The sequence below is a fragment of the Etheostoma spectabile genome, chromosome 13 (genome assembly GCF_008692095.1).
Source record: "Etheostoma spectabile isolate EspeVRDwgs_2016 chromosome 13, UIUC_Espe_1.0, whole genome shotgun sequence".
NCBI classification, from domain to species: Eukaryota; Metazoa; Chordata; class Actinopteri; order Perciformes; family Percidae; genus Etheostoma; species Etheostoma spectabile.
The window spans coordinates 28,871,003-28,885,210 of NC_045745.1; the positions used below are offsets into that span (position 1 = coordinate 28,871,003).

At 41.2% G+C, this 14,208-nt stretch overlaps 1 protein-coding gene across 2 annotated transcripts in view; it reads right to left on the minus strand.

Moving 5' to 3' along the window:
- Window positions 1-196: 196 nt before the first annotated feature.
- The window catches only part of LOC116700560 (roundabout homolog 2), an 83,954-nt gene continuing 69,942 nt past the window's right edge, over window positions 197-14,208 (minus strand). For both annotated transcript variants that reach the window (XM_032533852.1, XM_032533851.1), the window contains 11 exons: window positions 12,954-13,130; window positions 11,803-11,829; window positions 11,630-11,669; window positions 9,946-10,073; window positions 9,020-9,292; window positions 8,040-8,202; window positions 7,040-7,297; window positions 6,029-6,237; window positions 2,615-2,776; window positions 2,221-2,475; window positions 197-1,160 (listed from right to left, as the gene is read on the minus strand). In XM_032533852.1, the coding sequence (XP_032389743.1) occupies window positions 1,159-1,160; window positions 2,221-2,475; window positions 2,615-2,776; window positions 6,029-6,237; window positions 7,040-7,297; window positions 8,040-8,202; window positions 9,020-9,292; window positions 9,946-10,073; window positions 11,630-11,669; window positions 11,803-11,829; window positions 12,954-13,130 (1,694 nt within the window). In that variant the 3' untranslated portion in view covers window positions 197-1,158. The remainder of the gene's footprint in view (window positions 1,161-2,220; window positions 2,476-2,614; window positions 2,777-6,028; window positions 6,238-7,039; window positions 7,298-8,039; window positions 8,203-9,019; window positions 9,293-9,945; window positions 10,074-11,629; window positions 11,670-11,802; window positions 11,830-12,953; window positions 13,131-14,208) is intronic.

Sequence of the window (14,208 nt, forward strand, 5' to 3'; positions counted from 1 at the left end):
TCAACATAATAAAGACACCTGGACTTGGTCAAAAGCCATATTGGACAAGACCAGTGGCCGAGACCGAGGCAAGTCCGAGTCCAAATGATAGCGAGTCCGAGACCATAGAAAAAGATTCTCGAGTCCGGACTCAAGTACTACAGCCCTGACTGGCGCTGTGTCACTGTATGTAATTAGAAAAGAATTACCAAAACAAATATATATAGATTTTTTTTATTAACATACTCTTTTTGTGAATGGCAGGGAAGAGATACATACCTATTTTCCTATGTCTTTGCTTTGGATATCACAACTGATTGTGTTGCGTTGTTACCATAAAACAATGTTCTGGTAACCATTTGCTGATAAATATTTAGTATAATGCATAATAGAATTCCCAGCAACTAGTGTGAAAACACAGTTTGTTATATTGGCATATTATTTCCAAGTATTTACCTGTGTATGTTTCCTTGCAACTTTCACTATATGAGTGCTTCCCCAAACAATTATAGCACAGCCAAGTATATATCTTCTGTTTAGGTACTGTTTAACATAGACGTCCCTCTTTGCCATTATGATTCTCCTCCTCAGCTTAGCTGACAATGGGTTTGTGCTTATGTTCACCAAAAACGCTCTGTGCAAAGTACAACGATACAGTAGCTTCATCAAAATAAGCTAACAGTTTGAGCATTAATGAAAAATCATTCACGGTAATAAATCACAAAAGAGACAACATTGGGTTTGGCTTGCATAGCAAAGCAAAAGGAAGAGAAAAAACATTAAAAAATATATTTACAAATTATGCAAAGTCCTTCTTCATATTAGTCATTTTGTTGTGATTTTTCTTCTTCTTCATCCCCACTGTGTAAATCTTTGTACATCATGTGACAGAAAAAAAGAAGCAGACATATAACAGACTGTTTACTCTTTAGAAGAGGGGAGGGGGGAGGGGGGGGTGTGTGAAAATTAACACTGTGAGACTGGTGTCTGTGTCTGTACATCACATTTACAGCTCTGCATTTTTTTTATCTCGCACTCTGTTCCTTTGTCTTCATTCTGTCTCCACTCCGTCTTCCAAACATCATTCTGTGTCACTCGCGGAGAGAAAAATCTCATAGCGCTTACAAACAAGGTGTCCTGGGACGGGCTGCAACTGCGGGGAATGATGCTTCACAAAGACTCTGGAAGAGCAAACACAACAAAGGCAACAATGTCAAACCTGGGTGATGCCTACTTCCCTCTCAATATCTACATCTCCATTTCACAGTCGCCACCATGTATCTCACTTTGTATGCAAGCTCAAAATTGGTGGGTTTCTACAACTTTCCTTCTTATTGAAAAGGTTAAAGGTCCCATGGCATGAAAATGTCACTTTATGAGTTTTTTTTAACATTAATATGCATTCCCCCAGCCTGCCTATGGTCTCCCAGTGGCTAGAAATGGTGATAGGTGTAAACCGAGACCTGGGGATCCTGCCCTGCCTTTGAGAAAATGAAAGCTCAGATAGGCCGATATGGAATCTTGCCCCTTATGAGGTCATAAGGGACAAGGTTACCTCCCCTTTCTCTGAACTGCCTGCCCAGAGAATTTGGCTCACCCATGAGAGACAGACATCATGGCTCTCAAATTAGCAAAGTGGCAGTTGGTCAAGGCCACAGCCCCGGCCTTCCACCTTGTCCCCCCCTCCCCCCTGTCTTCCTCAAAAGCTACAGACTCAGAAATGGCACATACTAAGGAAAGCTCATTGTGGGACTGGTTCTAGTGGCTGTAATTCTGCATCAAGGCTGAATTTTGGGAAAGGGACTTCTTATACAGTATTAGGGAACCACTAAGGTCTATATATGAACATCCAAAGAGCACAATGTTATGGGACCTTAAAGCACAATTCGTCCAAATCCGCTTTTTTTCATCCTTATTATTGCATTTAACTCTATTCACATACATTACACAACTGTATTGTGATGCTGACATAACTGACTAGAAGAGGCAAATCTGAATAGTCTTGCTTTACACATTGCTAAAAAAGCGATAGCCACAATTTTACAATTCATGAATTGCTATAATTATTAAATGACCTGGCTTCTCTGTTATTATTTACCAATCAGGGGATATCTAAATAAAACTACAACATGGATTTTTTCCACCATCATATTCAGTAAAGCCTGAATATGATGTCTCTGTGCAGATATACTGTAGGTGATATGTGCACACAAACACATCCTCGTGAGGATTAACACCTACAGTGTTCCCCTTTGTCTGTGCCGTTTGTGGAAGGATGCCCATTGTGGGAGGGATCTGTGCCAGGTCTCTTGTGGGAACCTCTACTCAGGGTGGCCCTGTTAGATGTTGTTGTGCCGCTCCAGGAAGCCATATGCTGGCGCTCCAGCGTCGACACGGTCACCATGCACTCCTCAGAGGGGTCTGAGGCCGCAGCTGCCCACGAGCTGTTGATGCGGGAACCCACGCTGTGCAGGGACTTCATGGCCTGTGTGTGGGCTGTTGAGTGGATGGTAGATGAGGGGATTTGGCAATGGATACAAATGAGACATCATGATAGAGGCACTCCTTATTGAATTTACTTTAATAGAGGATTATCTGGCAAATACTGCCTGAGAGGGTAAGAGACTTATCTTACCGTCTGTGTTGGTGTCTCTCCGTCTGGGCAGAGTCCCGACCTTGCCCGTCTGTGGTTTGAGGCCACTCAGCGGTGCCCTCTTGTGGCCGAGGCTATGTGTGCCCTGTGCACCATGGTCTGCTGAGCCAGAGCTGTCTGAGCGACACTGCTGCGAGCTTTTACCTAATGAGAGGGAGTTAATGAAGATAAACATTTGGCTAAGCCTGCATTGAATACATACGGGTTGAACCAGACAGAAATGTGATGTGGCTGTTTGAAAGGAATCAGCCAATAGAAATGGTGTTGAAATCGACAAACCTGAACAAATTCGTGACAAGATAGTGTGACACACATTGTCTACATGTGATGACTTGAAAGAAAGATTGAAGGTGATTCCCACTTTCCATCACACAGGGTATTTCTGGAACAATTAACTCCATACTACCTATTTGTTTTAGAGAATTACTGAATGCTTTATCAGAAGGTCTCAAGAACTATTTTTTTTGTTGCAGCAATATAAGCAAACATACTGTAGAACAGCTTTTAAATATGTCATTTTCAGACATCTCGGAAATATATATTAACAAACAAGCCATTTAAAGGACTAGTGTATTGCCCCTTGCAAACGTGCATCCAAAGTTCACAAAAAGTTGCATCACCTAGCAATGCTAGAGTATATGTGTCATTCGCTAACAGCTAGCTATTTGGGACCAGGCCATCTCCACTAACAAAATTCAAAATTCATTTCAAAAGTTATACCGCGGGTGCTTGAAATGTTTGAGTTTACTACAATGTATCATCTCCGGTCTCGCTGTCTTAATCTGTTCTTGAATGTGCTGTAGTGAGCGACAGAGAGCGAGCTGTTTCCAGCATGCCGTTCGGCGGTGGAACAGTCAATACACTAAACAGTATGTACGTAACGCACCACTAACCACTAACATCAGCGGCTGGTGGAATATCAAGCATTGACTTAACCCTCATGTTGTCCTCGGGTCAAATTGACCCACTTTCCTATGTCAATGTCCTTTTTCACTACCTAATAACCCCAAATAACATGATTGATTCCACACAACACTCTTTGGCAAGTACAAATCTCTACTTTCATTCATTTTGGGGTGTCTTATTCAATTGTATAGCATTTGAAAAAACAATTCAAATGCAAACAATTGAAGTGGTTTTGAACTAGTATTGAATAAAAGTTGACATATTGCAGTCTGTGATTATCCATCAACAATAATTTTAGTGTAAATAATTCCTAATTTCTGCTTTTCTAACTCAAACGTTAGGTATAATTTATTTATAAATTAGGTTTATTGACCACAAATTCCAAAAATAACTGTAAAACTAGAGTTAATAAGTTAGTGTTACGTAGTGTTGAAAATGTCAAAACAGTGGCAACCATTAAAAAACAAAGAGTTGAAAAAAGGGACAAAAACGTAAGAAAAACTTAAAAATGTCCATTAAAGGCCTCAACAAAAGTGTTGACTTTCACGGGAAGACAACACAAGAGTTAAAGCAATTAGTCAATATAATATACACTGTATATTGACTAATAGCAATAGCGGTACGCTACTCCACCCTGTGGAAATACTGCCACCACACTGGCTTTGTTCATGATTGGTTTCACTGGACTGAAGCCATTTTCTCAATCTGTTCACACTTGCAATACAACCGCTTCCAATATGTGACAGCTAGTCATGACACAATAAAAATGTTTGCATCGCTAATGTTTGTTTATATATTTTTAGTCACAATGACCTGTATTTTGCCCTGCAATGGCTTATTAAAAGTGTTAGAAACACATATTCTCAATGCACAAGACAATCTCTTAACCTATCAAACACTGAAGTCTAAAAATGGTCCAGTTCTGTCCCTGAGGGAGAAGCCTTCAAGTTTCTCTCTAAAAAAACACTTTCACAAAGAACCCTATTTATACATGCATCAAATCTTACATTTTAGACGTGTGGCTTTCCAATAGAGCACTAAAGTTTATTAAAATATTCTATGGTGGGGTTTTGATGTCTATGCATGAATGGCTTCAAGTAACTTTTCAGACTGTCTAAATATCTCTTTGAGAAAGAATACGCAGAGAGAAAAAAAGGAACCTATGATTTAGATTAGAATATCTGAATAATTTGAAGCCTACACATACTGTTTACCCTGTGGTTTCTACATTACTGTGGAGTGTAAATCACTGTCCCTACATGTTGCAGAACTACTATGACATGTCCTAAAAGACAACAACTTGTGTGTGTGGGGGCTTGTACGCATGTGAATGGGCTGTTGTACACCTTGGTCTTTGTTCTATGTAGTATGTTCGTAGGTGATGCTATGCTGCCGATAGACTGTACTGTGTTTTCTCATGTTTTCTCATATGCATGTTGATATTGGACGTTTGTGCAAAACCCTGCCATATTTTTAAACATTATTTTACTCCTGGAATTTAATATGTCATACTGTTGGCATGGCAACTAAAACACCTTGATGGGAAAGCTTGTACTTATGTTTTATTTTAAAAAAAGCCAACATTGTTAGTATGACACAGGTGCATCCACAACCCTGGTTTCTACAGACACACACACACACACACACACACACACAAATACACACACACACATACACATACACACACACAAACTTTGCCTTGCTACAATAAAGACACACTGCTTCCAGCACTGGCCCTGAACATCGTTAAAACCTTGTACTGCAAAATCGGCAAATATTAATGCACTTTCTTGGGCCGAGTGGCTGCAGCTTCTTCAGCTTTTTAATGGGTCTGCACTTTAAAAATGATCTGTCCACAGTATAACTACTCTATTTTACATCTGCAACTTAACACATTTTCAGATAAGACCACAGTTTAATTTAGTTTCATTATTAAAGCTGTAGCTTTGGACATATGTCTTGAATGTATATGTTCCATTTGTTAGTGATATGGAGAAGATAGGATGATCCACGTAAGGTGCAAAGGGGTCAATAAATGTGTCCAAATCTGCATATCCTGTATCTGCAACTAAATAAAAGTGATGAGGTGAAAACTGTTATGAACACATCCTTGGATTTGGTCTAAAATGTAGTGTCCTTTTAATAATAATACATCAAACAACAGCTATGATTAATTCAAAGAAATTTTACTTAAGATTGCAATCGTACTACTGTTATCCACAGCATTTTCCATACTTGTACACATTGTTAATGACTATGTTCTGTTGAAATGTGTACTGGCATATATTTATAAAGAAAATATGTATACATGGTGTTTGCTCCATCATGTTATCTACAGACTTAAAATGTATCTACAATATATCTATTTGCATCGGCCACATTTCTCAAGGTTTCATCTTGCACTTAATTGCAAGCCTGTCTTTTTTTTTTACTGTTACTGGTATAATAAATTACTTTAGTCAAATTTGTTTAACCACATCAAAAACATACCTGAGCCCTCAAGGTTTTCCACACTGTGACCAGGAGTGTATTTAAAGCCACACAAATTCTTAGACACAGCAGCGTATCTTTCCTCATCCTCCACATCCTCGTCTTCTTCAGAAAGGAGGGTTGCTCCCAAATCAGAGCCCAGTGTGTTAGACATGAAGTCCATAGGAGGGATGGGAGTGCTGGACACATTTGGACTGCCCTTCATGTGCCTAATGAATTGTGGGGGAAATACTGTATATTAATAAACACAATACAGTTTTTAAAAAAGCAATGGAGGTCAGATAATGAGTATAAATACTGCAAAACAAGTGTCAGCGCGAGAATCAGTGCATATTCAGAAAGGTAGAGATGCAATGTGCAGAGACTATGAATGCCTGCAGTGATTTCGCTGATTACTTTCTCGGTGCTGGTGTGTGTTGTGCTAACACAATGGAGTTGTAATTGGGCTGGATAAAGGATATCTGGATGGGCAGGGCTGTCACCAACATGCCTGTTATCTCCCCCACAGCTGTCCTCCATGATGGCTCACATCCCGCCATAGAGGAGATGCATGCATAATTACCAACTCTATTTACTGATGTCAGAACAGCATGTTAGGCTAAACCCAGTCATTAACCTCCAACATGTGTCGCCTCTGACTTGTCAAGTTTTCCAATGCTCCATCAAAAGGTGCAATCAATGGAGAGCTGTTTTTATTGCTCGCAGTAACCACAGAGCGCAGGTGGAGGCTGACAACTGTAAATACCAGTATTATAAGAGACTGAAACATTGGCCATTCATATGCAAAACCCAAACCATCATCAGAATAAAAGGTTTAAAATTACAGGTATCTTTCCTACTGTGCAAAGCAAATGTATTTGAACGAAATTGGGATGCATATACACACAGCATAAAGCTTTCAAATAATCTAACAGCCACACAGGTCTCTATTTTGTACCCAAAAATATATGAAATTATAGGAGAAAGGTGGCCTCAAACTGTAGTTAACTGGAGCTTTTAAAGGATCCTTACCATGCCTGCTTGGCCACCTCGTATTGGTAAGCTCTGGTTAGCTCATCCAAGTGGGCCTGCAAAATGGATTGCATTTCGTCATGGTGGGCAGAGCTGAGAGAGGAAGACGAGGGCTGGCTGAAGGAAGCTGCTGCCGGAGAGGAGGATCGTCCTCTCAGGGGAGGAGTGGGGCCTCTCTCCTCCTCTACCTCGTTGTCCAAATTATGGTGTCGGTAGGTCTGGACTGACATCGGTGGAGCCCAACTGTTGCTGTCATACCTGGCATGTGGACAACATGTTTTATGTATTAATCATCACATTGACTTTGCTGAGCAGCGGACTGCACATTGTTCAATAGGATAGGGAATAATGTATACGGATTGAATGACATCCCTAAGTAAGTAAGTAGATCAACGTGTTAACTATCATTTTTCTTCCATTGGCAAGTGACACAGCTTAATGCAAACCAATTTTTTGTGATAAAATTTGTACTTATTTTTATATATTTAGGAAACAAACAGTGACAAACCATTACAAACAATACACTAAGACAAAGAGAACGTGTCCCAGGGCCAAAAAAAACAAAGAGAGAGGAAAGACGGGAGGGAGGGAGAAAAAACAACACCCACAGAAACAGACAAACACACACCCACAGACAGACACAGACACACACACACACACACACACACACACACACGCACACACACACACACACAAGGGACCAAACACCTGTGCAAGTTAGAGGTCCGGCCTAATCCAAATCAATTTTTGTTAGTTTTTTTAATTATTAGGAGTGGCAGCTCAAGGTCTGTTTTAGCCTTGTGTGAATTATGTGAAGCTCCTGTCTAAGCTCTCTAGTGGAAAACAAACACAAACACACAAAAACACACACACACACAGTTTCTGGGCACAGGTGCAGGATATTTTGACCTCTGTGTTTGCATGTGTTTCTTCTGCTGACGTGTGTTTTTGTGTGCATCTGTTTCGGGGCAGAGATTGATGAGATATGAATGCACCGTACCCTCCTCCGTGGTTTTCCTGGGGGTAACGGTCAAGGTCAACCTCGGTACCAGGGAGAGGGTGCATGGGTGGTGGAGGCAGGGGCATGTTAGCCCAGCATGTCCCATTTGATCTAGAGGCCTTTGTTCCACCCTTCACCTTCTTTTTCTTCCCAACCTTTGCACCTGGGGGGGAGGAAAAAAGGGAAGGAAGTTTAGTCTTCTCTTCACAAGAAATCCATGTACACACACATAGCCTTCTACACTAAATTCACACACTCTAACACACACCTTGAAAGCTATCTTCTACCTTTCTCTGCTATCTGAACTTTTACAAACCTGTCTCCCACCCAGTGTTCATTTTTTTTCTTTTTTTGTGTGCTGACAGCACATTAGGACATTTTCTAAATGTTGACATTTCTTAAAGAGGCACCAAAACCTGCGGCGAGCCCCTTTAAGTTGCTTCCATACAGCTTCTCGGCTTGCTCTACTTTATCTCTGGTAAGCGTGACATTTAGCTGAGCACATAGGCTATTGTGCAAAGCTGCAAAAAAAGTACAGACCGAAATGCCTCCATGACTTTACTAAATGTATATACACTGCATAAATAACTCAGAACACTGAGGGATTTTCTGCCATCACTTATCAAGTAAACCCAAAGAAATGTGTCATGATTGGGTGACATTTCTGGGCTAGATGAGCTCCCGGGGTAGAATTATGATGAAGACAGAAGAGTAATTAAGAACATTATCCTAGGGGTCCGTTTTCAGTGAATATGTAAATAAATTCCCTCCTTTTTATCTGTCTCTTTTCCTGGTTTAGTTTGCCAACTCCCTTGTAGTTATTTCACGGAAAAAAACTACCTGTCATGTGGTTGCAAAATGTTGCTTTTACTTGTTGTTAAAGCACTGCTGCAGTCCACAGAGACACGAAAGCAAAGATCACACCAACAAAAAAAAAGAAAAAGAAAAGAATGGAGCTTTATCTTCAATGTGGCTCGTACCACTGCCAGGGCGTCTGTCAGTCAGCGAGTAGCCCAGGCTTGCCATTTCCTGCTGGGCTTGGAGAGAAGCCTTCCAGCGGGGATCTGGTCTGTCCACAGCCAGCTCGTGGAAGCTGTTGGACTGGAGTATCTGAGTGGTGGCATAGGGGGTGGGCTGACTGGCTCGCGCTGGGCTGCTGTAGCCCGCTTTCCCCATGAAGTCAATACTGCTGTAGATGGCACCATCAGACAGCATGGTGCCCGTCTTCTCCACTGCTGCGGATGGTAAAACATCTGAGACAAAAGAGGATGGTGACAGAGCGAGAAAGGAAAAAGGATCATGGAGAGATAAGTTGACATGAAGTTAACGATCTTTAAGGTCATTAACACTCCCTGCTGCTCCAGCACTCTGTATTCGTTAAATACAGGTCTCAAATGGACTTGATATAAATGAAAGTGATTATCTACTACCGCAATTAGCATGCAACACGCTGTGGGAGTCCGGTGGAGTGTGCACAAGAGGGATATTCAAAGAGCGCTAACCTTCAGCTCCACTGTCTTACACATTTAAAACCTGCAGCTCACCAGGGTTCCAATGAGTTGAGAGAACATGCAAACACACAAATACACAATTTCACCTGTACTTGAACTATCAATCTCATACAACCTGGAAAAATGCACAATGGCAGGGCCTGAGAAAGAAAGACAGGCACAACGTACACGCAAATACCGCAAAACTTAAGCCAAATATCAAGCTTGTCAAATCAAATTAGTAAAGTATAGCCCTCAAAGGCTCTTTTAATTTGCGTGCGCGCGTTTGTTTGTGTGCGCCTGCTTGTGTGTGATGTCCTGTCACTGCTCTTCCCAATAGATAAACATCAAAACTGTCTGACCAGGCATTGCTAAAACTGTATTTTCCAACACCCTAGCCTGTTTATGTTTCCTACCTCCTCGACCAAAGTTGTTGCCGCCCTTCGGACTCCCTAAGCCCCCGTTAGCTGGGAGGCTCGTTGAGGGCCAGGAGTCAGCCAACCAGGGGAGGCCTGGGTCACCCGCTTTCAACAGCCCTGGACGGCTGTGAGAGGTTTGTAGACAGAGACAAAGAGAGGAGAAGGGGTGAGACAGAGGACTTGCTACATAGTTAAATATCCAGCCTGTGCCGTAACAGCATTGTTCATTTTCTTCCTGCTGCATCAACAACAAATTGATGCGAAAACTCATTCAGCATATTCTCGCCTGTGGTGCAGCCTGGCGCACAGGCGACAATAAACAACAGAGAGACATAAACTGGCAAGTCTATAAATCAGACTTCTTTCTCCCCTTAACTTCACCACTGCTTACACTCCCCGGAGGAACAAGGCAGGCCTAAATACACACTAAATCCACTTTAGAGCCTTAGCACAACAGAAATTTACATTTTAAATTGAGAATCATGGACAGCCTCTGGCAGATCAGCTACACTGGTGCACCGTCTCCATAGCAACAGAGACAGCAAAAGCCCATTAGGAGGTTTAGGAAAGCTACCGTGTCATTTTGTCTTAGTGAAATACAACAGTCATGAATACAGGCTTTGACTTTAAGGTAGGAAAGTTGTGGGCAACAATTCAGGAAAAAAAAAGAAAAAGACAATTTTACTACTTTGTATCAGCTGCTATAAAAAAAAACATTCACATGCCTCGTGCATCTTCACTGCATATGTTTGCCTAACGTGCAGCTACACAGGGAATTTTCCACTGAGGCTGATTTGCCAAGCGCCGAGGGAATTGTTCACAGCTGACTTGGTGATGGCTCAAAGGTGTTCAAACAATTACATCAATAATTTCCATTTTAGAATACACAAGCATATGCATACATTTACATACATTTGCTTTGAAACATGTGCCAACACCAACACAATGACACATACGTGAGTATACAATGTGGTGAAGCACACTCATGCACACAAAACAGGCAAGTAACTGTTTATTTTTAGTCCATTATTTGCAACATTTGCTCTAGCTCTGGGCTTATCTGCTTGCTTAGGTGTGAGAAAGCGGAAATAGGGAGAAAATAATAAAGAAGAGGACCTTCATGCTTTCACTTTCTGCTAAGCAAATGTGTCCCTTTATCTTGTACACGTTGATATTCAATTGGCATTTTGAGCTGGCAGGAACTTCTCATGGCCGCCGAGTGGAGTCTCAAGGTCCAGCACTTTGTTGTTCCATCCTCACATGCGACCCTTCACAGAGTACTGTACGCCAAGCGTTTTCAAACAGCACATTTATCACCTCTCCCCTCCTCCCACGACCTCTCGCTCTGCCAACAACCTCAGATGAAACTGCGAGAGAGCCGGTGAATAAAGCCCTCACCTGCATTAATTGGTAGCACTTGCTTCAAAGGAGTGATTAATGATTTCATCATGCGTACATCAGTGCAAATCATACACTGAAATGAGTCAGTAGCGGGAATATTGGACCACATATGCAAATTCTATTCATTACACAAGAAGTCCTCAATACAGGTATTACAATAGGCTCTTGTCATTGAGAAGGCACACCGAGCATTACGCTGCGTGGCAGTGACATGTGAGTGGGAAAGCTTTCGCTTTAGTGTAGGGTTTCTTGGTTTTTATAAGTTGATTTAGATTCTTACCTCCCATTTCTTATCAGGCCCCTGTCCCTTTGGAATGTAACTTGTAGAAAAAAAGAAGTAGGACAGAAAAAAGTAATTGCAATTATTGTGTCACCCCCATCAGTTTGAATGAGAATTCAGGCAGCTAAATTACTGTGATATTTTAGTATGAAATGCACAATGTAAAGACATACCTGCACGAGTAAAGGTGAAGGACTGAACTGCAAGTGACAAAGAAGAAGAAAGTAGATAAAGTGGCATGGATAATACTAACGTCAATGAAATTGCAGCCACGCTCAACAACATTCACGTAACCAGGTGTAAATCTATAAACAAGCCCTTTCATATTTGCTTTCCTTGTTCATTCATCACTGACGATATGCCGGCGCTGATCACGCTTTGATGAAACCCAGGGTGCTGATACATCTAACCACTGCATTCCAGCATTTTCTGAATTACACTGATTGCCCTGAAGGATAAAGATCAAATGTAGGTTGATGTATGTTGCCCTGGGGGCTCTGCATCATCATTATTTTTATTTTGTGGCTTCTTCTAAAAAACAAAACAGAGCACAGAGGCTGTCTTAAAAAGAGGAACAAAGGGTTTTTGCGGAAATTGAATATTTCACTATTTGACTAATGTAACACCTCAGAACACAACAAAAAAAAGCAATTAATGCTGGGTTTAAGTATTTAGTTACTTCAAACATATTTAACATTTAAAAAAAGAAATCATAGACCATTTTATAGCTTGACCATCCCTGTAAAAAGTTGCTACATTTTCTCCAAATTGAAAATGTGCTGTTTTGGAATTCAACTCCACAAATTGTTTTGAGAGAAGGGATCAGAGAGAAGCAGCACTCAATCATGTAAATCCCTGTTAAATTAGGAATTCATAGCACTCTTTCCCCAAGTCACTACAATGAAAGCTGCAATACACATAATGGTAATGGAACACAGCTATATGCTTGACTCATGGAGGGATAAAAGACTATTTCCTATACATAAACCTAGACGTGCCTCCTGTTAATGTGCAAACAACACCAGCCATGGTCTGATAATGGAAGGGGATGTTAAATTACTTATCTTGCACGAATGTATTAGACTGTTAAGGTGTGGTGCTGATGAAACCCTCAGCACAGTTGATGCACATCAGTGCACAGTGAATTAAAGTAAATAGGGCCTATTTCCGTCGGCGCTGTATACATTTCCTTTGTTCTGCATTTTAGCCAGCTCAAAATGGAGTCCCATTGGTGATGACATCAGCTTTTGTTTGGGGAAAAAGACCTAGTGTGCTTTGAGATTCTGTGTCGGTGCAGAACCACTTAAATTGATTTTATTTTTACCTGCATAGTTGCTGAGTCCCTTCCTCTTTTTTCTCCTCCAGTACAGCCAGGCACTGAAGCCCATGAGGACAATCCAGCAGGCCCCTCCCAAACCGGCGATGAAGGCCGGCTGCTTCACCACGTCTGAGATGCTATTGTTGCCCTCTGATCCCGTCATTACGTCCCTCAGTTCTGCACCTGGGGTCAACGCACACACACACACACACACACACACACACACACACACACACACAGCCACACACACACAGAAAAGACAAATGAACGAATACTTATTTATCAATAGTTGCTGTGCAGGAAAAATCATTTGGGATATATATGAAATCAATTCCATTTCCATTGTGGTCTGAAATGTGTACAAAAAAAGAAGAAGCATCTGTCAGAAGAGGACAACGTGAATGAAAAAAACAAACTAACAAAAAGCAAATGCTAGTAATATTTGTCTAATTGTGTGTATGGGTTATTTTAATTTTGGTTGACTCACCAGAAAAATATATTAACTAAGCAAAGGAAGATACTTTCAATAAAAGCATAAGATCCATTGTTCAAATTATGCACTTTGAAAAGAAAATCATAGCACATGGACTAGAGGAACAGCCGAATGATGAGAAAATGAAGGAAAAAAAACCCACACACATAGGGGGCAACTGTGGTAAGGGCACAACAAAGAAACACAAAAAACAGCATCAGTGCATCCAATATGAAGGCAGAGTAAATCAATTCAGCTGTGCACTTATCAACTTGAGCTGCAAGACACAAGATTGACAGAGCAGCTCTGACAGAGTTTGATTTTCTGTTGCAGCTACTGTGCTGTGAAATTAGATTCAAAGTCTCCAGCAGGAAGAGCCCCCCCCCCCACACCACACACACACACACACACACACACACACACACACACACAATCATTAAGCAGTACGGGCCAGTGTTTCCCTTTCTCTGTGTGTTAAGTGTGTTATTATATATCAGTCAAAAGTCACAGATGAAGAGCATCTGGCCCGAGCTCCCATATTGATTATGGGCTTATATACTCTGGGCATTCTTTAGCTATTTGATAAGATGTGATAGACTGATAAGCTCCTACAAAAACACTGTCCATTTTGTCAGCACCAGCTGCCCACATATTGAAGAGGATTATTGATATGGCTAACAGTACTTGGCACAGTGTTACCAGACACTACACCTAATGAAGAACAATTGATTTCTCAGAAAATGTCTGCGTTGAAAAGCGCAATCTTCTTTCTTCAAGTGCAATAAATTG